We start from the raw sequence: 27,260 nt of genomic DNA on the forward strand, positions 1-27,260 counted from the left end.
GTCAGTAGAGCATAGGAACCCAGATGCTAAAGTGGAGGGGTTAAGTTATCTTACATTGTGAAAGAGTGCTCTCTGCAACTTTCCCTATAGACAAGTCCTAACATAACTCAGCCTGCTGCAGGGAGGAGCTATTGTTTTTACAGAATCAAGCCCTAGCACATTAGTATGAGTGGAAGCATGCTCTCTTCCCTTCCTCAACCCTGGATATGGATAGAGAGGAGCAAGATGGGGGTAATTTCTGGATTCCTGGAAGTTCTCTTGACCTTTCTGGGGGCAAAGGATTCTAGCTTCCTTAGCTCGATTGACCAATAGCTTTACTAGTACAGGAAGCTGTACCTTAGTCTCTCTGAGGTCAACATGACTTTTCCTCAAAAGAGATTTTTCCTGGTATTTAAGGCTTAGAACCTATTCTAGTGGTGTCAAGTATTCTATTAAATGGCTAAAGATGTGATGTTTTGGAGATCACCTAGACCAGAAAGGGGTTCTGTCACTGCCTGTAACCTTGGGTGCCTTTATGCTGTGCAGCTTTGGTTCAGACCCCAGATACCAATAGCTTGTCCACAAACACAAGGTCTCACCCTTGCTTCCACCAGCCTAGTTACTCCTTGCTGGGTGACACCAACAGCTCTTCCAATCCCAAGTCTTCCCAAATCTGATCTCCCCAAGTTCTTATCTACCAGACACTGGTGGTGGATTGGATAGTCCGACTAAGGGGTAGGGCTACCCTTGATGGAGCTTCCGCTGACAGAATATCCACCAACGGGTCCTCCACCTCTATCACCTCCTCTGCTTTCAAGTTCATGTTCTATGCCACCCTGTTCTCCCAGCAGATATCAGGGTGATTGAAGTCCCTCATGAGAACCAGGGCCTGTGATCTAGTAACTTCTGTTAGTTGCCAGAAGAAAGCTTTGTCCACCTCACCCCCCTGGTCTGGTGGTCTGTTGCAGACTCCCACCACGACATCAGCCTTGTTGCTCATACGTCTAAACTTAATCCAGAGACTCTCAGGTTTTTCCCCAACAAGTTCCATATCACCAGCCTCTGTTCCCATAATTGTGTCAGTTAGAGAGAGAATAAAACAATGATTCTCAAACTGAGATCAGTGGACTACCTGTGATCCACAGAGCACTTGATAGTGGTGTGCAGAGGGCTGGCAGTTCACATGGGGCTGCTTTCCTTATCTCTAGCTTGTTAGATCACATTTAAAAAACACAAATATATGAATACTTTCCAAATTACATGGGAAAGTAATAATTTGAGTGAATCTCAGACACCTCTTTGGTGCTACTACAGCAACATTTGATAGCCCTCCAGGAGAGGAGGGATGAGTATATGCCAGGCTAATTTTGAGATTAATACAATTGTAGTGATACAGCAAAATTTCTGCTTCTGTTGCTTGAAGCAGAAGTCTGCCCAGTGACAGAAAGGATCATGACTGTGCAGGTGACTTACTAAGATCCTAAGCAGTTGCTGGAGAACCCGATCTGAGGACTAACTAAAATGCCAGGAAGTAGACTGGCTACTGATGAATTCTAGTGTGAACCTCTCTCCTCCTAAAGGGCTTAGAGAAAAAGTCTCTCATGTAACAAATATATACATGACATTAGATTTTATACATCAACTGGCCTATAAAAGCCGGGCCGGGGGAAGGGAAGCGAGACCCGCCGGGGCCGGGCCGGGCCGTGGGGGAGGGAAGCGAGACCCGCCGGGGCGGGAAGCGGGACCGGCCGGGGTGGGGAAAAGAGGGACCCACCGCCGCCGAAGCGCAGCCCGGTCTTCGGTGGCGGGGGGCCCCTTCCGTTCCGGGAACCCCCGCCAAAGTGACCCAAAGACCCGCGGCAGGGACCCCCGCCGCAGGTCTTTGGGGCACTTTGGCGGCGGGTCCCAGAACGGAAGGGGCCCCACGCCGAAGACCCCGGGCCCCGGAATCCTCTGGGCGCCCTGGAGCTCCCCAGTTACTTCCTGTCACCACGAAACTCCCCTCACCCCGCCCCCTCCCTGAGTTATTTTCTGTGCCTAAGCTCCCGTGCGCTGCTCCCAATGTTTGGGGCCGGGTCTCTCCTGGCCCCACCTGCCACCCCACGCACCTCCCCAGTGTCTCCCGCCCCCACTTGCTGCCCCCTCACCGCCCGGGAGCCTGCCCGGGAGCTCACGCTGACTCCACTCCTCTGCTATGCCAGCTTCCGGCATCACCTGCTGCCGCAGGGTCCTAGAGCCCCCCTTCACTAGGGCCAGGGCAGGCTGCCCTTCCCCTGCCCTTCTGCCCTAGTCCTGAGACAGAGACAGGGCAGGGGCGGGGCCTCATGGAAGGGGTGGATTGGGGGTGGGGCCAGGGGCAGCAAGGGGGCGTGTCAGTGATGCGGCCCTCGGGCCAATGCACTAGTCCTCATGCAGCCCTCGGGGTCATTTGAGTTTGAGACCCCTGTTCTATCTCATCTCCATATAGCATCAACCCTGGACTTCAAGGGGAAGCCTCCACAAGGTCTTTTTGGGTGGGGAAGGAGAATATGGTGGTATAGACAGTGCAGTGGAGGCACCCGAGTGCCCTTAACCATGTACAGAAGGATGGCGTTCCGAGTCATCTTTGTGATCTTATCTAGAGTCCACTGTCTAAATGTGAATATTAATTTCTTCCTGAATTGTTTTCCTTCCTTATTTTATTAATCTGTTATTTTAGCCCTTCATTTCAAACAAGAGATGATTTGCCAAACTAAATGTTTATTTAGGTTTTTTTTTTTTAAGTTCAGCCTGTAAAATTACTGATTTTTTTTTTCTGATTCAGTTTTAATTAAGTCAGAAATGTTAGATCTGTACTACTTGAAACTAAGCTTACAGGAGGACTCCTAACCAACAAAATGCAAGTAAACAGGAAATGGTACTTAGCTGTGTTTTCATAGCTCTTAAAAAATCTGATTGTTGAGCTCACTCTAATGTGAATATAATTTGAAATAAATAAGGAGACTCTGCATTAAACTGTGATTTTCATGATTCTTTTCATGTTTCATATCTACAGTAAAGCAAGACAAATAAGCAATTTTAGGTAATCAACAGTATATTTAAACAAAAACATATGCATAACCACAAGGATAAAAACTGTTGAAATTATCAAACAAAAATGTTTCATGTGAGAAATTACATTTGTGCATTGTGAAAGACATGTTAGTGGAAACTTTTTAGGAATTCAGTAGTCAAAATAAATATTTAATAAAAAAAATCATGCTTACTCCGTGACAAAAATATCAAACAACAGAGGAGTTTGGTGCTTGGAAGTGAATACGAAGGTACATTTCCTTATGTCATAGAACATCAGGGTTGGAAGGAACCTTAGGAGGTCATCCAATCCAACCCCCTGCTCAAGGGGGGGACCAATCCCCACACAGATTTTTGCCCTTGATTCCTAAATGGCCCCCTCAAGGATTGAATTCACAACCCTGGGTTTAGCAGGCCAATGCTCAAACCACTGAGCTATCCCTCCCCCCCAATGTAAAACAGTGCTGAATTTAGTGGCTTAATTATTGTAACACTGCCCTAAAGAGTAGGTAAATCATTTTCATAATTAGTTTATACTGAAAGTCACAAGACTAAAATATTGTTTGATGACTGCAAATAATAAAGCCAGTTTACTATACATAATGAATAATTTATTACATCATGGAATCAATTGATACAAATACACCATGGGCCACTGAATAGCATACTAGTTACCAAAGATGCATTTGTCAGTGTCCAGTGAACTCAGGAGCAAATGAACCAACCCCCCAAAGGTTTGATGTACAATGATGTTTTACAACTAGATGACTGGTAGTAGAGAAAGATGCATATGCATTTTTTTCAAAAGGAAAAACCACAGTAAAATGTCATGAGAGCACCACGGGATTTCTATTTATCAGTTAGATAAAACGGTACAAATGATTTTTATAGTAAATGAAGAACAATTAACACATTATTGTATCATCCCATATTCAGAAAACAGTCGCATTTATTATTTTAGAGTGTTGTTTCATCAGTGTATATTGTTTGAAAAAAAATTATCTTAAAAATACCACTGGTGACAGTGTGTGTATTTATTCTTTGTTAAGCTCTGGAACATTAGTAATGCAAAGAAAAGTTTACTGCATAGTGAAGATCTAGAAAGATTTAAATGGCAGACACATACTGAAATTTAGAAAAAGTTAATAAAAATAGAATCATATAGAATCAAGCCGCAATGTATCTGGGTTACCCCATTAGCTCTCCACTGAGATTTTTTGATGCTTCCTTGAGAATACAGTTACGGGGTCTCTCTGGCCCCAGTATCTTAGTGTTGGAGTGCCATTTTTCACCATTAGAAGATTCATGTTTTCTTCTCATACTCAACTCCCAACTCAAAAAACTTGATTAAATGTTACGGATTTCTCAACAGATTGTTCTGTGTGTTGTAATGCAGCCCTCTTTTGCTTGTTAAATGATATGCTGTCAATATTCGTTCCATTTTCAAAGCACCAGTCTAATTTCCAGTTTGATCAAACATTATGCAATAATTAAAAGTCATGTCCTCCCCCTGCTCTATTGTGACACGGATAATGGCTATTCACCATTTAAAATACGTTCAATCTCTTCTAGTCTTTTCAAAGCAGCAACTCTTTTTTTTTCAATGTCTTTGATTTCTTTTGTAGATTTTTTTTTAGTCTCTTTGTCTGTGTTATTTTTTTCTGTTCGTTTCTTGCTATTTGACTGTCCTTTGTTAATGTTACTATTCAATGTCTGGGTGGTTTTCTGTTCATTTTTTACCTCTTTCAAGTTTTCAAATGGAATTTTTTTTTCTCCCACAGCTGCAGTCCCATCTGCTGGAAATGTTGACTGTTCTGCAGCACCGAGCAATGAAATTTTACTTCTGACTATATTTAAATGACGCTGAATATATTCCTCATGCGGTGCTAATACCAATGTCTCAACAAGACATTTTTCTGCTTTTATTAAGTCTCGTTCCTCAAAATAAACTACACAAAGATTATGTTTTCCTTGTACATTGTTAGGATCCATTTCCAGGATTTTTTCAAAACACTTTTTAGCTCCACTTATATCTTTCTTTTGGTTCATTAAGATGTCTCCCTTTAAAATCAGACCTTTGGTATGATCAGGGTAATATCTCAATAACTCTTCCAGGACTGGCAAAGCCATCAGCTCTTTTGCAGTCTGAGAATAAAGCAGTGCCAAATTAAACAAAGCACTTCGGAAGCCTGGTTGTAATCTTATGGCTTTTTTCATCCAAGACTCTGCTTCAGCATCTTTTTTGTCATCCATCGCCAGCATACCCAAGTTGAAGTAGCCATTTGCATCTTGTGGTTCCTCTTTCACATAACTTAACAGCCTTTTCTTGGCTTCAGGTCTAAGCATAGGGTCACCTAAAGTGACAGAAAATACATTACAAGTATTTTTCCAAACACTTTTAGAATAGCTCTGAAAAATGTTAACATAACCCCTAAACTAAAATGTAACATTCTTTTATATATGCTTAGCATTAAATAAAGCTGCAGAAATGGTGGGGTCTCAAATGCTACTTAATATCTTTGAAGTTTTGATATGATAGATCCAAATAATGGGATCTCTACAAGTCTGAGAAGATGTGCGCAAATAGAATGAGGAGAAAAGATCAGTTTGGACAAATAGCTCTTGCAAAGGAAATCGGAGTGAAAGACCTCATTTTATTGTTAAAGAATAGATTTTAAGACTGGGAGGGACAATTAGATCACCATTTCTGACTCTCAAAGCCAAGCTAAAATATCTTCCAACAGCATATCAAATTCAAGATCCTAGAATCTTCCACAATTGCAAACAGCTCATGTAATCTATTTTGTACCTTTTAAAGTTTTTGTGTTTCAAATTTTGCCAGATATGACTTTTGTTAAAATTCTGGAACACACACTGCAAAAATGTTGCAGTCTGATCAGGTTATGGTGAAAACTAAGTAATGGCTCATTGCACCTTTTACAATACTCTACTACATATATTTCAGTATGGGATTTTGCTCAACTTTATGTAAAATACACACTATGCCTATTTAGAGGCAGTTCACTCTTCTTTTCTCCACAGTAAAAAGTAAATTTGTAACTAGTTACATTTGCCATATAATCTTAACTGTCAACGTGCATATACAGGGTTAATTTAACCATAGTTTTCAAAAACTTCTACTAGAAATTAAGCAAAGTAACTGAAAACTTATGTACAATTACATTAGCCACTGACATTACAAGGCACCATATAGAAAGAAGTAGGTATTATTTAATGCCAGCTTTAAAGCCCACTGAAGTTAATGGAAACTTTTATAGTCAGTGAAGAATAGATAAACGTATGTAAAATACGTATCAATATTTACAAGCATTTTGGGAAACCGGTTAGAGACAAGGATTTTATGTATGCTCTGTATCAAGGGTGGCCAAACTGTGACTCATGAGTCACATGCAGCTTTTTTACAGTCAAAGTGCAGCTCCGGGAGCTCACCATGTGCCCCCCTTCTCTACCTAATAGACTGGCGGGGAAGGGAGCTCGGGGCTCCTGGCCTCTGGTGGGGCTCAGGACTTCAGCCCTGCGGGTATGCCTGCTGGGGCCCCGAGCCTTGGCAGGCACCTCCCGTGGGGCAGAATTCTCAAGCCCCACCACCCTGCTGCAGGGCAGAAGCCCAAAGCCCCAGCAGGTAAACCCCACATGACTGAAGCCCTGAGCCCTAGCAGGCGTGCAGGTTATGAAAATCATCATATGTGCCTCAGAAGGTCAATAAGTTTGACCACCCCTGATCTATATGCTTAAGAAGGTACCTTAAAAATAAATGCAGACTTAAAAACAAACACATACATCAGATGGGTTACACACACAAGTAAAACCTTGGTAAAACTAAAGACGTTTCATAAGGTCTAGAAAAGCCTAGAGGGACAACTATAAGAGGAAATAGTTTCTTCTCTTATTGCAGTTCTTGAGAAAAACATGACTTTTCTAAAGATAGGTCAGAATTCATTAGAAGCTTAATCATAGTGTGTCTGGTACATACAAATATAGAGTAAATATTTTAGGCAAAAAAAACATACCAGATTCTTGCATGAGTAGTGCAGAATTGAACAACGCCAGTTTATGTTTAGGATTAAGTTCTAATGCCTGGTTGAAGTTCTTCAGGGCTTCTGTTGGATCTTTTAGTTCAATGTAAACAATTGCCAAGTTGTACCACAGGTCTGCATTGGTTCTGTCCAGTTCCAGGGCTCTAAGATAAGCCTCCTTTGCTTTCACAGGCTTATTCATTTTTAAAAGTAATTCACCTCTGTTGAGGAACCAAATTTCTGTTTAACTTTCATGTCAAAGAAACATACACATCTATTTTATAATAAAAAGTTAACAGTTTGTTTCCCTAAATTTAAGGGCTCTGGTATGGGAGTAAAGAAAACTTTAAACAATCAGATAATAGGATTTCGTATCAAAAGACGACCTATTCAGGAGGCTTTAAAAAGGCAGCACTGCAGACACAGGAATTTAGGGCAGAGCTTGCTGTACTGTCCATTTGAACAGGCTGCAGTTTGGGGCCCCAACCCCAGAGGATATGAAAAGAATGTTGTGAGTAAGCATTCTTTAAAGCAGGATGGTTTATACTGATATATGAAGTTACAACGTAGAACAAGCTTGGAGGCAAATTACCAGTAGCAGAAGTTCATAAACTGGGATTGAACTATGATATTTGACTACAACCAACAAAACTGTATCTTCTTTTCAAATGTAAACTGACAGATTTTTTGTCCTATTCTTAAACAAAACCGCTCAAAACTTAAATCCACGATAAATAAATTAAGTTGTTTGTTGGTGTTCTGTAATATTAAGCAAAACTTTAGTATGTTATGAAGAATAAACAATCTCCCCAAATCAACAAAAATACCTGCTAATGTAAGCCTGTTTGAAATCTGGCCTCATACTAATTGCTTGTCGATACAATTGATCTGCTTCTTCAAGGCGAGATTCGTTTGCCCGAATCAAGTTTGCAAGATTTATATAAACATTTAGATGGTTAGGAGCAACTCGTGCTGCGTATTTTTTACCTGGGATAATCTGGCAAAAAAACAAAAACAAAAATAAAAAAAACCAAAACACAAAATCAGTGGAAAGTTAAAAACAAAATCAGAAACAATTCATATAGTTAAACGCATGAAGCTGCTTTCCATACTTCTTTTATCATCAAGGTAAAACAGGATGATATAATATTTAAAAAACCTTGAATTTACAATGCCATGTCAGCACTGAAAATATGCATTCTAAAACATCATAAATCCCTTCCCTCCAAAAAAAAATAGGAGAGTGCAATTCGATATGCCAAGAACCTTATTTAAAAATCCATATCAATTTACCAGTAGTTTAAAAATCACAGTGGCACAAAATTTAAACTATAGCTGGAATATCAAGTAGTTGACAGTATAGCTTAAACAACATAATTGGAACCATGGCAAATACTTACCCACCAATTTACAGCCCCAAGTAGAACCCTTCTCATCCACTCACTAGGAACATGGATATTTTTCAGACAGGCATTTTAACTTCACTTTTCTCTTCTCCATCCTAACGTTATATTGGTACCATGAAAGCTGGAAGGGCCACTATCTGAGGTGGATATCAGGACAGCCCTAACATTTAAACTGCATCAGATCATCAATAACCCTCATCTCGTTGCACTACACAGCAACAATTTAAGCACATACTTTAGATTGATACTCTGATGTTATCAAAAAAGAATGAGAAATGAGCTTGCTTAAATAAGAGTGAGTATAAAACTGGATAATGAATTGTTAAGGACAAAGCCAAGTAGCTAAACTGTTCTAAACTCTAACAGTAACAGAAATGCATGCTCAATCAGCAGGTTTATCTAGTTAAACATTCTCTTGCAGCTTTGGAAACTCAAACATCAGCAATGGCCAGTCCATGGGAAACAATACATTTTTGTACTGTTTAATGGGTGGGGCTTGGGGGGTTTGTTTTTTGGCCAAGCAGAAGGTGGTGCAAAAGAAATCAAATAAAGAGTAAAGAGTTTAAAAATTCCTCATTTTAATAAAACAATTGTCAAACTAATATGATTTTGACTGGACCCGTTTCTGAGGCAGTATATTAAAACTTCCTTAAACTATTCATAACAGTGCACAACTTTACACATTAAGTAAGGAAACAGCAGAAGCACTTGCTGCACAATAGTCAATCTTTAATTCATGATGCGCCTGACTGAGATCTTGTCTACATTTGCAGCTACATGCAACAGAAAAGGGCAGGCTGTGTCTGGGCTCTGGGCTTCTGCCCCCCACCTCAGGACTCCTGCCACAGCTCTGGGCACCGATCTCGGGGCTTCCTCACCCAGCAGCTCTTGGGGTCGGGGGCTTCCATTCCTGCCGGCTGCGGCTAGGGCGGCCCAGGCTCAGGACCTCTCTCCCGCTACAGCCAGGGCTTGGGCCAGCTTCCACCCCCCGACCCCAGCTGAGGCAGCCTGGGACCAGGACTTCCAGCCCCCAGCTGGGGTTCAGGGCACTCTGGGACTGAGGCTTCAGCCCTGCAGCTGCAGTCAGGGCTCAGCACACCTGGGCTTGGAGTTTCTTCCCCCGGGGCTCCTGCTGGGGCTCGGGGTAACCCAGTTAGGGCTTCTGCCCTGGGGCTTCTTCTGAGGTTGGGACCCCCACGGTTACAACACCCTGAAATTTCAGATGTAAACATCTGAAATCATTGAAGATGACCAATATTAAACCCCTCTGGCCGTGAAACTGACCAAAATGAACCATGAATTTTGTAGGGCCCTACTCATGCTAACTAGGTGTGCAGCGTCTGTACTCTACAGGCCATCATAAGTGTAGACATACCTTGAAAGATTTCAAAAGATGGTAGTTAAAAAAACAACATTACTACTTACCTGTGGCATCAGTGATTTAGCAATCATGTATGATTCTTCTGCTTCTTTGGTTTTGTTTAAATTTTTATAAGTTCTTCCTACGTTCATGTGGGCACCAATATCATCTTTAAAAAAATATATATTTAATATACCATTCATGTCTCATAAGTAAGTGTCATTAAAAATCTATGCCTCATGAATATTAAATATTAATGCCTCCATTATAAGCGTAAGCCAAAGGAGTATTAAGGAGTCACTGATGCCTGTTGGAAACTGAAAAAATATTCTAAATGAACTGGATTTTGGTCACACTTCTTGTGAATCTTCCCCTTCTCCTTTTCTTAAAGAAGGAACTTTTTATTGAAATAGCATCTGATGGCTGAAGAGTTCTAACTTTTCCTGACACTTCTCACCTGAATTCGTTCTGTTTGTGACAGTAAAAGAAAAATCTTCACAATAACTAACTGTGGATGAACCAAAATGGTGCACAAGCGTCTGCACAGGGGTAAGTTACACCGCATGAGAATTATATAAAAATTATGACTTCAGGTTAAGAGTAAGGCAGAGATAAACTCTTACTTTTTCTCTTTTATAAAGACATGGATATTGTGACAAAATGGTGGATGTTGGTATGGTGGGTTCTGTGCTTTTCTTGGCGGGGGGGGGGGCTAGGACACCACCCTTTGCCCCTCCTCTTGGGGCGCTGAGGGCCCCTCTAGTGGCCTGGTAGGTGGTAGTAGGGGAGGGAAACGGGGGGGAGGGATCCAGGTTTCCTCCTCACTCTGAGCCCCAGCCCCTCTCAACACCTGCGGGTTTCTTACCCTCTTCCCCCCTTGGGCAGGGTTACCCTTGGTCCTTGAAGGTGGGGAAGGGAGTCTCGCTTCCTCCAGTTCTCTGGTCTTTCAGTTCTCAGCAACACAGCTCCAAACTTTAGCCCTCTCGCCTTCCTCGCTACACACTGTCTGCCTGAAGCAGGGTTTTTTTTTTAATTAGGTTCCTGACAGGGCCTTAATTGGCTACAGGTGCTCCAATTAACCTGTAGTAACCTTCCCTAGAGTACAGTGCACCACGCCTTAATTAGTCTAGAGTTTACATATCTCCCCTCTACCACTCTCCCACTGCTCCTTTGCCCTGCTGTATCACAATATACAAAAGAAGAGGTAACACAGGAAAACATTATAAGCAGAATTCTGTCAAGATTATTTATTCAAAACAAGTCAGTAGATCCCTTTTAGCATTTTCAAACTCGGTAAAAATCGATTCCTGGCTAAAGCACTCAATGTTCAGAAACTGATGTTAGAACATTGAACAATACTGTTCTAAGCATACTTTCTACATCATCCCATACATTTTAATTCCATATGTGGTAACATTATCTAGGAAAGAATCTGAGGTGAACGACTGCAGTACTTTCTACGTGGCTATCCAGCAGATCAGTTCAAGTAGAATTGACATGAGGATGACAATTCGGCTCACATGGATCAATGTTTTTATATGACTTTCTATGACTTATCAAAGAACAAATTATAAGAATTTCTACAAAATTATTTTACATACAGAAGCAGACCTTACATGCTAGTCTTAAATCAAACAAAATGCCCTTTGGGCTTAAAGGACTTTGACATCCCAAAACAGAACCCAATGGGACTTTTTATGTCTTCTTTACAGAATAAGGCAGAGGAAGTAATCAAATAAACCCTACATAATGTAGAAGACAAAGTCTGATTCTAATATGAACAGCAAATAGATTTAAACGCTATCCACCTCACTAAAATACAAAACCACTTTCAAGAAGCCAGGAATGACTCCAATTCTCTTTAGAGAATTTCTGTTTTCCTTTCTTTTGGCTAATTTTACACAATTATTTGAACATATTAATCTCAGATATCTTTATTGACAAAGGAAGTGCAATCTATAACAGTTTTGTGACCCCAGTTAATACACAACACTTAAAAGGTTAATTCATAATTGAGTAACTTGAAACATCAAAGCAAAACAATTATTTCAAAAGCTTTTTGAAAATAGTAATAGTACGAGCAGTTTGAAGTCATTTTGAGACTATAAAATCACAAACAAACCACTAAAACAGGAAGAGTGTGGATCTCAGATCCACGTTTGGCATACAAAAGCTAAATGATCATAACGGTTTTTGGTTAGTAATTTTTCTCTCACCATGGCACCGTAAGTGAAAAGAACCTATAATTTGGTGACAATAATCCTTTTTCATTCTCTCCCCTTTGTTTTTAAACAGCTAATACCCTAACAGTTGTAACAGCATCGAAAAAAAAAAATCAAAACTTCTACTGACTTTGAGTTTCAAACAAAACACCCAACCATACTATTAATTATAATGCACTCCAAAACCACAACTCTTACATAATAAAACATGTACTGTGCATTGTAAAGAATGTCAAAACGCACACCAAATTTTGTGTGTAGTGCGCCACAAATATGATATGCATGTTAAACTAAGTTATTTACTTTTTCCTTTCAGATAGTTTTGAAAACTAAAAAAATGTATCACAGTATCATCTGCATACTTTGTGTCAATACAGTATCAACAATACATAAAATATAAGGACTATGTATTTAGTATTAATATTGCATATGTACTTAAGCTTCATTAACCTTTCTTACAACTTAGATTGTATTCCTCTTAAGAGATTAAAAACCCTGCATCTCTGAACATCCACAAAACTTTACTCAGGAAAGTTTACATAAGATAATATTTTGTCTACATTTCTTACAGAGAATAATCACGCCATAGTCAACCTACTAATTATATTACATGATTTAAAGTTCAGTTATGGAAACATAATTAATGCAGAAGTAATTTCTTGAAACAGTGCACTTAGAATAGACTACAAAAAGAGATTCCTTTACAGTATCAAATTATTAAGAAGAAATGCACCTGAGCAAATGAAACTCATCAATAACTTTTACCTGGTTGCACTTGTGTGGCCTGTATGAAGAATCTCAAAGCTCTTTCAAAGTTCTTTTCATTTTCTAAAGCATGACCCACATTATTCCATAGTTTGGCATTGTTCTTATTTACCTGAATATGGAAGGCATACAGATATTAAATTTCAAGTATACATCACTTATAGTGCTTTTAACTATAATGAATATATTTAAAGAAGCAAAGCAAATAATTTAGAAAGTTATATAAATTCCATGAAACTACTATGTAAAAAGAATATCAAATCACAGATTGGGAGAATTACAGCAATTAAAGTAAACTTGTTGCCCAGGATCTGTTTTCTTTACCAAGCTCTGCCAGACTCAGTCCTTATAACAGTCCAAAAAGGGTCCAATCTGTATTACAATTCTTAAAGGGAAATGGGCATCCATCCAAGAGTAAATAGACTTCCCCTCCTCACCTTTAATTCAAAGATGGCTTATTTTGAGGGTTCAAATTTTTCAAAGATTTGGTCCTCAAGAGAATAAATGCATCTGTGGGTTCATCCAAATGATCAACGATGCTATATAATACCTTCAAATGTGTGCTTACTCTCAGTCAAAAATTTTTTTTTGCACATTAAATTCCAATGTGAGATGACACACTGGTTTTAAAACATTCTCAGAAGCAATTCTTTGGGCATAAGGATTGCCATGATGCAACGTAACTTGTAAACCAATTCTCCAATATTATCATGCTCAACTGCACTTCGAATTTTGAAGAAACTGGCTAAAATGGTCTCACTGCACAGTAAGTAGTGGGGGCTATTGTCAGGCTTGCTGGAAAAAGGTGTGTATTCTTTTAAAGACTAGAGAGCCAGGGAATGACTTTCTGCTGCAGCTGCACACCAGGCCAGTGTTGGGACACTGACCCATCCTCACTCTAGGTGACTGAAAGAGAGGGGGAACTATATAGGTCCATGCCAGTGCAGGAAAAGCAATCTTTTACCTGGACCAGGCAGAGCAGCGCCCACCCTCGCTCCAATGGAAGTGGTGAAATATTGAGGTTTGTCAGAATCTGCTGAGGGCACTGCACTAGTTGCTACTTTCTTTGGGGGTTGGGAAGGAATTTTTCCCTCACCGCCAGATTGGCCAAGGAGAAGTTTTTTATTTCCACCTTCCCCACAGCAGGTTCAGGGGTGCTTAGTTGGAGTAAACATGAAATGAGAGTTAGGCTATGACATTGCAACTACTTATGTAAATGTGGGGTGAATGTCCAGTATAGGTACTCCATATGAAAGGATAGTGATCAGAAAAAATGGACTGGCAAAGGATTTAAACAAGGTAATCTTTAAAGGAGCAGAAGCGGGGGTGGAAGGGGTGGGGGGAGGGTGGGTGTTGTGGCTCCTATGACTGGAATGGCAGGGAGCCAATCCCCTCTTCTTTATAGCCCCCCCCAACCTCATTTGAAGTGGGGGATGGCAAGGTCCCAACAGCAGGTTGGCTGGGGACCAGGATGGGTAAGGGTGGGGGGGTTGATGGAAGCCCACCAGGTACATCTACTGAAACAATTATGGACAGGACTGAACATTTTTATCTGCTGGGTACTCCCAGACATTTAAGAATAAAATTGTAGCTTAATTAAACCACATCTAGCATCTCCGGTCCTTCTTCCAGTGCAGCCAATGATCCATTATCCACTTACCATATGCCACTTTGAAACATAACACCATACCTTTAAAGCTGACATAAATAAGGTGTATTCTGATTCCCAATCCCAGTTTCTGTGCAGTGTTTTTAAGGCATGAGTGAATAGCACTACAGACAGACAAATCCAGGACAGCTTTCTCAGCACACTGTTAAACAAACAAACAAACAAAAAACAAAAATAAAAACAGAGCTGTAAAAATACTGACCACTGCACAATTTCAATATTTTGCTAAGGGGGATATTTTACCTCTTTTCAGAGAATAGATATAATTGTTATCGGTACTCACTGGTGAGTTAAAGCAAGAAGAGAGAACATTTTGCAATTGCTATTGTAATTTATTCCAACTGAATACTAGTAGCCAGGGGCGGCTCCAGGCCCTAGCACGCCAAGCGCGTGCTTGGGGCGGCAAGCCGCGGGGGGCGCTCTGCTGGTCGCCGCGGGGGCAGCAGGCAGGCTGCCTTTGGCAGCGTGCCTGCGGAGGGTCCGCTGGTCCCATGGCTTCGGCGGACCTCCCGCAGCCATGCCTGCAGGAGGTCCAGAAGCCGCGGGACCAGCAGACCCTCCGCAGGTACGCCGCCGAAGGCAGCCTGCCTGCTGCCCCCGCGGCGACCAGCAGAGCCGCCCCTGCTAGTAGCTACTTTGAACTTTGAGGAAAAGAATATTTCGCCTCAAACTTTTATTTACGGTATCAATTGTAATGTCACAATGTCCACTTGATAAATAAGTTTATTACAATAATCCACAACAATTTTCTACAACTAAAGTAAAAATGTGGGAGGTCCTTACATATGACAAACTCTCAAAAGTCGAATTCAAAATTAAGGCAATGAATGGGATCCTGAAGTCAAATGAAAAAGTTATTTAAGTATTTTAAAAAGCAGATATTGAGAACATGTACTAGGTCATTTATTCCATCATCTTTGTCTAATACAGGACCATCCTATACAAGTTTTTAATGCACAGTTTCTCTAACTTTTACATAGTTTGGATGTCATTTTAGTGGAGAGGTTGTCTCCTGGACCAACTTGTCTATTCACAATCACGTAACAGTCTGTGGCACATAACAGTGGCAACTACAATTTCTTAAATGGAAGAAAGTTTTAATGCATCTTTAGCTCTTTTTAATCAGTTTTAGAAACTGAAAATAATGGAAAATCCTAATCCATCCCACTGGGAAAAAACTAGTAAGGACACAGTAACCTTCTGGTAAATACATTTCTATTGTTTGGGTTTAAGAAAGCTTTAAAATGCTTATCTTATGCAACCTTGTCAATGTAAACAACTTGTAGCAACTCATTGTTGTCAGTTACTTCTTATACTGTATGTTCTATAATAACTGTTCCCAATGTGCTGTATTTTTGGAATAAGAATCAGGGACTGCTGCTTCTCTAGGGGGCATGATGAAAACAAAAGGCTTTTTTTATAGTACAGTAGCATTTAAAATGTTTTAGATATTGTGCAGACCTAAGAAGAAGACAGGCCAGAAAAAACTATGGTGATTGGCACATGCCTTATTATTCTATTTATATATCAATCATGGCCTCTTTACCCAGACATCATTAGTTCTCTTTTCAAAAAGATATACGTTATTCCCACACCTTCCTGAGACAATGGACCCTCTCTCTTTACGTAAGACCCTCTAGGTGCCTGTGTGCCATGGCCTCCCAGGACCACTGAGAGCTGAGACCTTCCTATGCACATAGGGTGCAGGGATCAGATGGCAGGTATCAGACAGTAGAAAGTCTTATGTCCATTTATAGGGCATTTGCTCTCATGTCACTGTAGTGCTAGGGCTGTGAAAGTGTGACTGGGAGTTTTTGCAATGTCTCCTATGGGGTGACCCTGCACAGCGAAGCTGCCACTGTCCATCCTTAGCTCTGCATCTCGTAAAACTAAACCAGTAATCAACATTTTAAAATATACAGCAAACTGAAATATATTTTATATGATTATATAAACTATGCAGTTAAATATACACAGGTGATAGTATTCGTCCTTTAAATAAAGTATAAGTCAAGTTTGAACATATTCTCCTTAGAACAGATTCTTAATTTATATTTCTTTGTGCCTAATCTTTAGAAAGTGTATAGCAATGCTAAGGAAAATAAAATTAAACATTTGTGTTTCTTTGATATAAAAACAGATGGGACTAATTATTAGGCTTAGAAAGGCTAGGTCTACTTAGCAGCAACATTAGCATGTAACCTGAAATAAAGAATATTGCACTGCAATAGAAAATATTTGGTTTCAAATAAATTTTTTAATTATTTTTTTATTAAAGAAAAGACAATTATTGACACTAACACCTTTTGAAAAAAGGTAAATCACAGAGAATATAAAACTCATGAAGAAATGCTCAGTAGTGAACCATACACTCAGTTGACAGGTTACAAGATGAAAGACTACCTGCACTGTAAATTATCCCTAGGAATAGGTTTTCAAAGTAGCCATTCCTCTATAACCTGAAAGACACCTCCCAATTTGCCCTTCACCAATACATTATAGAAACTTAAACAAGTCAAATCTTTCACGCTTACAATTTGTGGATCAGGAGAAAGAGGGAGGCAAGGACTACCTTCCTTTCTTAACATTTGATTTCATTTCCAAATTCAATCTCAAAACAAATTTTAACCCAATTATTCTAGACTTAAACAACTGTAAAGTATCTTTACAATTTGTATGTGGCAAGGCACTAAGAATTAAAAAATATTTAAAAAGCTAATAAAGCGCTCAGGATAAAAGATAGCGAATTAATCAGGGAAACAGAAAAGAAACCCAAATATTCCTCTGCGAAAGTGGTGGTAGAATTCAAAGATTGCTTCACAATATTTGAACCAGAAATATTAAGTGATGCAATGGGATTAAGTACATTATCCTTTCACCTTTGCATATGTGCAGTGCAGACACTTTAAAAGCAAGACACTAACACAAGGCAGAACAACATTTTGAAAGCACCTGTGATAATGGTATGGGATCTATGTTCATCCTACACATATACCAACAAAAGTAGCTTCTTTTACCTCTAAGTTTTAGTTCAAGAAGTATATTTAATACAAAAGTAATTTTAAAATTACATACAGTCCCTTAATCTGAGACACAATCTTCAAGATGTCATTGGTTCCTCTGACTGGTGATAATTTTTTTTTAACAGAAACAAGTGAGTAAATATGCTTCTCCCTATTCAAAATTTGCTTTTTTTCATCGTCATAAATCAAAAGACCCATTACCACCTAAAAATAGCAGAAAGGTGGAATTTCACGGCTCTCTCATTGCAAGAATCTACAAGAGCCAAATGAACACATTTTAAAGCAATGACAATGTAAGTTCAAATAACATTTTGGATACAAGTGAAAATTACTGCACCACACCTTAAGCAGGGAGGGCAGGGGGTACATTGTCTGACTTACTGGGGAAAAAGGGTATACGTCTTTAAGGGCAGAGGCAAGGATATTGCTGTAGCCGCAGAGCATATCAGTGTGAGGATGCTAACTCGCCCTTCTCCCACGGTGACCAGAAGATGGGGGAAGAGTACATAGGTACGAGCCAGGTGAGGGAAGCCCTCTTTCATCTGGACCAAGCGGAGCAGCATCTACCCTTGAAAGTGGTGAAATACTAGGTTTGGTCAGTATCCACTGTGGGCTCTGTGGTAGATGCTGCTTTCGCAAAGGGCTGGGAAGGAATTTCCCCGTTTTTCCACCTTCCCCACAGTGGATTCCAGGGAGAAAGGGGGAGCTTATTTGGGGTGAGCAAGGAAGAGGTGTTAGTCTATGAGGTTGCAACTCAATTCTATGGGGTGGCTGTCCAGTGCAGGTACTCCATAGGCAAAGGATACAGTGCTCAGACAGTTTGATAAAGGATTTAAAGGTGTTTGTTAAAAGGATGGAAATAGAGAGGCTCCTATAACTGGTACAGCACAGAGCCAACCCCCCCGCCCATTATAGCCCCACCTTAACCCTCATTTGAGGGAACAGGGGGATGGTAGGGTCGCAGCAGCAGGTTGGCTGGGGACCAGGATGGAAAAGGTGGGGGGACTGATGGAAGCCCCCCAGTAAATATTTAAATGATCATGGAATTACCTACACTGTACACTGTTATCTGCCAGGTACTCCCAGACAGTTAATAATGAAGTTGTGGCCTAATTAAACCACTCCTGTCCTTTTTCCAGTATAGCCTGACAATATGTTTGAGGACCTCCTCCCAAGTCCCTTGTGGACATTTGTTCACATCACAAAACTGCCATATAATTCATCCTGACTGGCAGTCCTTGTTCAAGAGGCAACCTGGACTGGAATAACAGATATAACATACAAAGACAGAAACACACCCGGTTAGAGCTCTTTAGAAGCAGCCTGCAGAGCCACTTATCTACCTTTATTTTATAATGAATAAATAGATAAATATGTAGTAATACTTAACATTTATATAGCACTTCCATCAGACAATCTCAAAGCATTTTACATATATTAATTAATTGTACCAGGTTTCTGTCCACTATCTTTATTCATAGAATGACCCCCTGCCGCCCCCCCCCCGTAATTTTGACCTACCTTTTGTTTGATAGTCTTTTCCATCCATGTGCTACTAGAATGCAGAATCCCATGCTAGGGACGTACAACACTCGTTCTGCTACTACAAACCCAACAGGAAAAAAGAGGTTTGATGCAGGAATGAATGGCAACACTATTAAACAGAGTGCCTAGAAAACAAAAGCAAACATGAACTAGTAATCAAAACTAGAGTTATAAATTGTGCCTGTCACCTGAACAAATAGAAAAATAATAAAATTAAATGAAATTAAACAATACTTATGAAGATTAGAAGACTAAGTACACTTAACAAATATCAAGTGTAATTTCTATGTTACACTAAGAATGGACCTTTTTCACATGGGAGGTAATTTTTTGTCTACAAAGAGAAAGAACCCATTTTTGCTTAGTAACCTATGAAGCTTTACCAATTAACTTATTTGGTTGCTTACAAGTTGGAAGTGGGGAAAAAGATCCATCTGCTAACATCTATTTAAAACAACGGTTCTCACACCGCATGAAAAACAATAGGAAATAAGACAAATAACCCCAAACAGCAAGACCAACTTTATACCATTATTTAAAAGAATTTCCCACTGATTTCAATGAGGAATTCTGCATACAAAAAGTGACATGAGATGGTCCTATGTTCTAAATCACCACGTTTCAGTAATGTGAAAGTCAGAATTTTCAACATTATGGCTCTTACAACTATTTTTTGCCCCGTATCCATGTATATTACGTGTGTGCTGTTAAACTTGTGCATAGTATATGACATATGAACATCAGAACCATAACTGAATTTCCTAATTTGCCTTGAACTTGTCAATGGTTTGAAATAAGATTTAATATTATCTTTCTTATACATTACACAAAACTCTGAATTGTATAATGTAACCGCTCTATCAGAGAAGTTCTAGAATCTAGTTGCATTGGTTATTGAACCATAATGTAGCCCTTTGAACTCATCCCAGAGCTTTTGTCATATTTAAAGGAAGAGAATGAAACTCTTCCCATGACACTTTAATAGTACTTTCAAACTTGATTTAGACCTAGTTATGTTTGGATTCATATTCCTAAACATGTGGCTACCTGAATTTCTATTATCAATAAGTACTGTATGTGAAATAATTATTGTGAACATTCTTGTTCATTTTAAAATATTTCCCTCACAACTCTTACCTACATGTTCACTTCAAAACTAACAGTACAAAATATATGTGTTGGTTTTAAAAATACATTTATTCAAGTATATTTAAGAAGACATTTGACATTCAAATAAAAGGACAAGTTTTGGAAATTGCAATTTAATTTAAAAGCATTTTAACCAATTTACACCTTTTACAATTATACATGGAGTGAATGCATGCCAAATATCTCCATAAAGTCAAAATAGTGCATGTTCATTCCATAAAAATGGTTTTGTTATTGAAACTATGACCAATTTGCATTTGTATTTGCTACAGCTCACAATTATATAGTGGACCTGAAAACAGAAACTGGCAACATCATCATTTAGACTGTGAAGGAGTTTAGACAAGCCTGCATATAGTCCTGAGCCATCCTGGGGCTGTTTCTACACTAAATTTTTTTGTCAATTTCTCCCACTGCATAGTGGTAGCTCTACAAATGGAACACAAGTGCAGACTGGCTGCTGATATTTTTGCCATTGAATCATACTACTCCCAGAGAAGTGACCATATAAAAAGCCCTCAACCAAGCTACACTAGCACTTCCTGCATTGCTAATACTGGTGGAGCTACTTTGTAACTTATCAGAAAGCTCAAGTAGACAAGGCCTAAATTAACTTTACGTTGATTACACTGTTAGGAACACTCAAGAGCTAAATCCATGAAATGATTTCATGAAGGCACTGAAAAAAAAAATGATTTAACTAAATTTGCTTACATTTCCCATTTTTCTTGGGGCTTTTTGGATGCATAAATCTCTCAAGTGAAGCCAACTGGCTGGAAATCTTCAAGAATCTACTTATGTGACAGTTCAGTAAATTTACAAGCCCATGTTGAAAAAGAAAGAGGTATTTTATAAACCTGACCAAATATTAATACTGAATCTCAAATACTCTGACATTTGCAGTAAGTATTAATAAACATAGCTTCATATAGGAATTAAGTTATGCTACCATTGATATATTTTAATTCTCATACTGTAATAGATGCATCTTTAACAAATAGCCATATAACCTGAATTTCCCTTTCATGCTATAAATTAAACTTTGCCATATTTATGGCCACTTAACCACTAGCAGCTAGTAGTTTTATTGAAATAACCTAGATCTGAACTTAAATTGTTTTGCTCTAAAATCATACTTCCTAATATTAAGCCTAACTGACTTTTCATGTTCATTTTTGTAATCTGCTGAAAAACTTTCAGAAATATAAAATAAATATATATGTAAAGCATTGGGGGTGTAATCAAATTTATTTGGAAAAAGGCTCTTGCGTGTAGAGTTTAATAAGAGATACATAACATTATTAATATACTTGTCTTTGCAAGTCTACTATGGCACAGTCCTAGTCCCTTTTTCAATTAATTCCCTTACTAGAAGGGTGAACCAACTCTCCAAAGACGTGGTGGTAGGAAAGAATGTCAGATATTACTACTTATTGGGAACTCAGAGAAGAAAGTGGACAATTTCCTTTAAAAAATGGTGTGCACTCTTTTTCGAAGTTAGTTTAGGTACCAATTCATAGTCACAGGCAATGTGAAGTTGGGAACCATTGCTTTCGTGGTGCTGGACACAAGAATTGTCACTGGTCCCCTATATCACAGTGACTTTTTGGTAATGGCCCAGGATGGAATTGTGTAGTTATTATTATTATTTTTTTAATATAAAGGGTCTAGGGCAGAGGTGGGCATACTATGGCCCGTGGGCCACATCTAGCCTGCAGGACCGTCCTGCTCGGCCCCTGAGCTCCTGGCCTGGGAGGCTCACCCTCAGACCCTCCCCTGCTGTTCCTCCTCCCCCGCAGCCTCAGCTCACTGCGCCGCCGATGCAATACTCTGGGCGGCGAGCTCCTGGGGCAGCACAGCTGCAGAGCCTGGCCTGACCCGGTGCTCTGTGCTGCACGGTGTGTGGCTGGCTCCAACTGGGCGGCATGGCTGCAGTGACGCCAACTACCGGTGCTCCAAGCAGTGTGGTAAGGGGGAAAGGGGGATTGGATAGAGGGCAGGTGAGTTCGGGGTGGTGGTCATGGGTGTGGATAGGGGTCGGGGTGGGGAACAGGGGTTGAATGGGGGCAGAGGTCCCGGGGAGAGCAGTCAGGAAGGAGAGGAGGTTGGATGGGGCGGCAGGGGGCAGTCAGGGGCAGCGGTTCCAGGGGCAGTCAGGGAAAAGGGGTGGTTGGATGGGGCAGTCAGGAATGAGAGGAGGAGTTGGATGGGGTGGCGGGCAGTCAGGGACAGGGGTTCCGGAGCTGTCATGGGACAGGGACAAGGGGTTGTTGGATGGGGTAGGGGTCCCGGGAGGGCACTCAGGAAAAAGGGGAGGGTTGGATGGGGTGGTGCAGGGCAGTCAGGGGCCAGCGAGCAGGGAGGGTGGATGGGGCAGGGAGCCTGGGGGGAAGTCAGGAAGAAGGGGGGTTTGGATGGGCCAGGAGTCCAGGGGGGCCATCAGGAGGCCAGAAGGGGAGGGTGCGTGGATGGGGGGGGGATGGGCCCTCCATACAATTTCCAAACCTGATGCGGTCCTCAGGCCAAAAAGTTTGCCTGCCCCTGGTCTAGGGCAAAAATGATGCTCAGAATTAACATGGTCAGAAATTACTACAAGAACAGCACTAACAAGCAGAACAGGGCAAGAATACAAGAACACGATCTCATTGATATTAAGAGCTATTTAAATGCCCCAACAGTTCACCAATTGTGTTCAATAGCAGTATAAGTTGAACTATTTTGTTTTGTAATATTTGGGATCTGTTTAAGGATATCTTTCATACTAAGTTAATAAAAAGTTGTGTAACCAACTTTATTTCGTGTTTTCTATAGCATACCAATTAAATCTGTTTAAGGCAGCCAGAATTGGATGTACATACTGCTGCACCATATATAATTGCTGTCAGGCACTTCAGAAAGAAGGATTCTGACAACAGTCTCCTACCTGAAGTCAACAGCCTGAGTTACTAGTTAAAGGTCAAAAGGAAATTTGGAACAAGAACAACCAAAATGACTTGAAAGATGCTAAGCTTTATTACAGAGATCGTAACACCCAGTTGTACATACTGACATGGACTCTGGAGACTTATTTCCAAGAACAGGATTTTCAGACTGCTTATGTCAAGCAAAAATGGCATCTTTCTTTTAAGATGTTGTTCTATTCTGAAAAGGGTCTGTAAAATGGCATTGTGGGATTCCACATTTAATATGGTACATGTAAAATGAGCACAGTTAATGTCTTTTTATAATTCGCCACTCAACTGGCAGACTAGCCAACTCCACCTGGGATCCAAGTGATGAGGTGGGTTCTTTTCTTCTCATGCACCATCTGTAGACCAAAACGTGCCCTCAGTGCCAGCTGCAATGGGCTTGCTCAAGTGTAACTCATTGAGTGTTAGTAAAGAATTCTCAACAGGATTTTCAAAGGAGCCTAAAGGAGGTAGGCACCCAAATTTCAGTGGGATCTGGCCACTTAATTTCTTTAGGTTCCTCTGCTGGAAACTCCACGAGGAAAAAAAATCTAGCTTGCTCTCTCAACTGTTGTAGTTCTGAAGTGCTGACAAGAGTAACAAGCAGTAAACTTATTTTTGTCACTAAACCAAATGGATATGAGTGAACACACATGGAGCTAATTCACTAAGTAATTAGGTGTCACATTCACAGGGACTTATCATGGAGCAGAACTGCACTTCAAAATGATCAATCTAATACCAAGTTGTGGGATGAAGAAAAAATTGTTGCTTAACCATATACTATAACCTGTTTTTCCAGTCCATATCAAGTACATAGGGAAAGTACATTAAAATCAGATATAATCATTTAATTAAAATCTGTTAGTAGATACAGCAGTGATGAACACATGGAAACACCTAAGATGAATACATCAGCATAAGCTTTTTAGAGCACAAAGTGCCACCTTAACTACGGCTCTCTTTGGTTACTGAGAGATGTAACTAAACTAAAAGGTGGGAAAAAAAGTTATGTCAAAAAACTAACTTTGAGGGAAAAGCTCACCTAATTCAATGGAAGTTGCCAGAGCCATTCACTTACTATTACAAATTACTCATCTTGGAAAATATAACACTAAATCATAAATTAAAAATATCTGGCATCAGAATATCTTGAATTACAGATTATAAATACTTTGGTTTAATTATGAGATCAAAACAGATAAAGTCAACAGAAACTCAGCTAAAACTGAGTCAGTCAGTACGGTTTTCTGGCAGTTTTCAGTACCAGGAACTGTGATGGCATTTTCTGTCTTGATTCAGTGAACAATAATATCTGCAATTAGATAATTACTGTACTATCTGCAGTTAGGTCTGATGGCTTAACTACTTATTCTACACCAAAGCGTGCAGTATACCCAATTAGAAAGTGGCTTTGGGACCCTATTTTAACTCCCTATCTTATGGATGGTAGATTAGCAAGAACTATATAAGCAACGTGTTGTAAAAATGCAGAGGGAAAAAATTAGTTCAAAATAAAGAGGTACATAAGTCATAACATCAAATTTTCTTCATAGGTAATAGATGGGGCCCCACTGTTGGACAATGAAGACACAGTCTACACTTACGTTTTACCAGAACAAATATGTAAGTCAAAAGGCACAATTTTTTCCTGATACACTTACGCTGGTAAAAGACCAAATGTGGGCACAGTTCTACAGGTATAAGATACTATACAGCTTATTTTTCATTGCGGAATCAGAATGAGCTATATATGTATAAACACTTTTATACCAGTATAAAACTGTGTTCTACACTGGTGTGCAAGTTAAAGAGGGTGTCTGCCATTTTAACTATGCTGGATAAATTAAAGCAACAAAACTTTTAACTGAAGAAAACACCTTATATCGATTGGCTAAGAACAGGGCACACTTGGAAGTCATTGAGTCTATTTCAAAACGAGCCAATTAGTGAAAAGGCTTTTGGTGGGTTACTTTAGAAAAAGATTTCTAAACCACAATTAAGATATCTAGACAGCAACTGTCTTATACCTTTATTAGGCAGCACTTATAGCTTACCTAGTTTATTTAGATAATAAGCGCTTTCTCACACATTTGCTCTACCAGATGGGCGAAATCTCTTTTTCCACTTACAGTATTAGCTGTGATACAGATGCATAAATATACTGTAGATTTTTATACATCAGTACAAAGTTGATGTACATTGCAATTGGTCTCACTGGACAAAGACTGGGATTGCCCATTTTACTTAATGACTGTTGTGTGATTTTTCTTAATAGGGTAAACATCTAGGAGGAAAAGAAAGTTGCATGGTAGCAGCTATTTTGATCAAAGTTTGAAAATGGAATATTCTAGAAGACACAAGTCAATGTTTCTTCATGCTAGCCGGACCACCTACATCCAGCCAACAAGGAGTTCACTGTACTAGTATCCCTAAAGACAACAGATTAGAAGCAGTTTTCTGACCGACAGTATTGTTTACATCAGGGGTAGGCAACCTATGGCACGCGTGCCGAAGGCGGTACGCGAGCTGATTTTCAATGGCACTCACACTGCCCAGGTCCTGGCCACCGGTCTGGGGGGCTTTGCATTTTAATTTAATTTTAAAAGAAGCTTCTTAAACATTTGAAAAACTTTATTTACTTTACAAACAACAATAGTTTGTTTATATATTATAGACTTATAGAAAGAGACCTTCTAAAAACGTTAAAATGTATTACTGGCACGCAAAACCTTAAATCAGAGTGAATAAATGAAGACTCGGCACACCACTTCTGAAAGGTTGCCGACCCCTGGTTTACATGTTACAGTATTTGAGGGATAATTGTATCTAATATATAGTAATGCATCCCCATTTTCTGGTAAACTGGGCTCCAGGCACTTTGACACTGATTCTTTGGCATGAAATCTAACAGCTAAAAGGATTAAAAAATACGTGTATGCAGCTGTGCTACATGCGGAGACTGGCAGTGAACATTCTATTCTAAAAAGAGATGTTTCAATCAGTGAAGCAGACATTTTAAACACTAGACATAAAAAGGCCTCTTTAAAATAAGCTAGTACTATTTAACTGACTATTCGTGGTGAAAATTCTATTAATCCTTTTTCTCTCTGAACTTGATTATTTTCTCTGGAACTATGGAGTCTCAATGTTCAAGATTCCTTACCAGGGAAAGCCTTTTATTTCTTAAAAAATGATGCTGAAATTGATGTAAGGAACAGCTAAGGGAACCTCAGGAGTTTTCCACTACTTTCAGAATAGGCTAATTCACTGTAACCAAAAAGACTAAAAACATGCATTATTCCTACCATCAATACAGTCTTGGAGGAATCCCCAGGGTATCGGAGACTGAAGACAATCAAAGATCCCAAAAAGCAAAAAAACATAATGGTGGCAATATTTCTTATATCTAGGAAAGACTCCACAAGTGGAATAGTTCCCATTGTCCAATCACAGCATAGCTCTGAGGGATTTAGAAGAAGCCAAGCATTTACAGGGAGGAGATAGTTGAAAGTCAGCTGCCTTGCAGGTGATGGACTTACAGCAGCTGGGTTATCAAACCTAAGTAGGAAGAGAAGAAAAAGAAAAGGACCTTTTAGTTGAAAAAAAAAAGTTACAGCTTAGACCCCGCACTGCAGTGCAGTCACTTTGCACACCACCACTGCCAGATGCTGGACCTAAAATATCTCTTATGTGGGGGACTCCTGCAGCAGGATAAAGATGGATTAGGAACTACCAAGCCATCTTATCTTTGTTGCATTTATAACGTGCATGGCTATGGAAAGGGGAGTTGGCTGGGGTTTCCGTAAACACTTGCCATATCAGCTCCTGAGGACCATTGGCAGATGGCGTAAGTTAGAGCAGGCCTGAGCCTGCTCTAAGTTTCTTCAGAGGGCTGGGATGCTACACAACTAGCTTAGCACAGAGAGAGTACAGAGACTACTTTTAAAACTCTTGTTGTGAACACTCTTTGGCCATAATTAAGTATTCAGACCTAATTTCCAAGGGAAAATGCTAGTATACAACATTTACATATCACTCACAAAATGACACAAAATTCCAAATTTATGAATAGTAAGAGCAATGAAATTAATAGTAAAGGGTAT

At 39.8% G+C, this 27,260-nt stretch overlaps 1 protein-coding gene across 1 annotated transcript in view; it reads right to left on the reverse strand.

The window, feature by feature from the left end:
- Positions 1–3,090: 3,090 nt before the first annotated feature.
- The window catches only part of TMTC3 (transmembrane O-mannosyltransferase targeting cadherins 3), a 46,182-nt gene continuing 22,012 nt past the window's right edge, over positions 3,091–27,260 (reverse strand). The window contains exons 8-15 of the mRNA XM_039497090.1: positions 26,463–26,715; positions 19,034–19,182; positions 14,511–14,631; positions 12,821–12,932; positions 9,899–10,002; positions 7,895–8,064; positions 7,062–7,288; positions 3,091–5,384 (exon numbers count right to left, since the gene is read on the reverse strand). Of these exons, the coding sequence (XP_039353024.1) occupies positions 4,567–5,384; positions 7,062–7,288; positions 7,895–8,064; positions 9,899–10,002; positions 12,821–12,932; positions 14,511–14,631; positions 19,034–19,182; positions 26,463–26,715 (1,954 nt within the window). The 3' untranslated portion in view covers positions 3,091–4,566. The remainder of the gene's footprint in view (positions 5,385–7,061; positions 7,289–7,894; positions 8,065–9,898; positions 10,003–12,820; positions 12,933–14,510; positions 14,632–19,033; positions 19,183–26,462; positions 26,716–27,260) is intronic.

The sequence above is a fragment of the Mauremys reevesii genome, linkage group 1 (assembly GCF_016161935.1).
Source record: "Mauremys reevesii isolate NIE-2019 linkage group 1, ASM1616193v1, whole genome shotgun sequence".
In the NCBI taxonomy this organism is placed as follows: domain Eukaryota; kingdom Metazoa; phylum Chordata; order Testudines; family Geoemydidae; genus Mauremys; species Mauremys reevesii.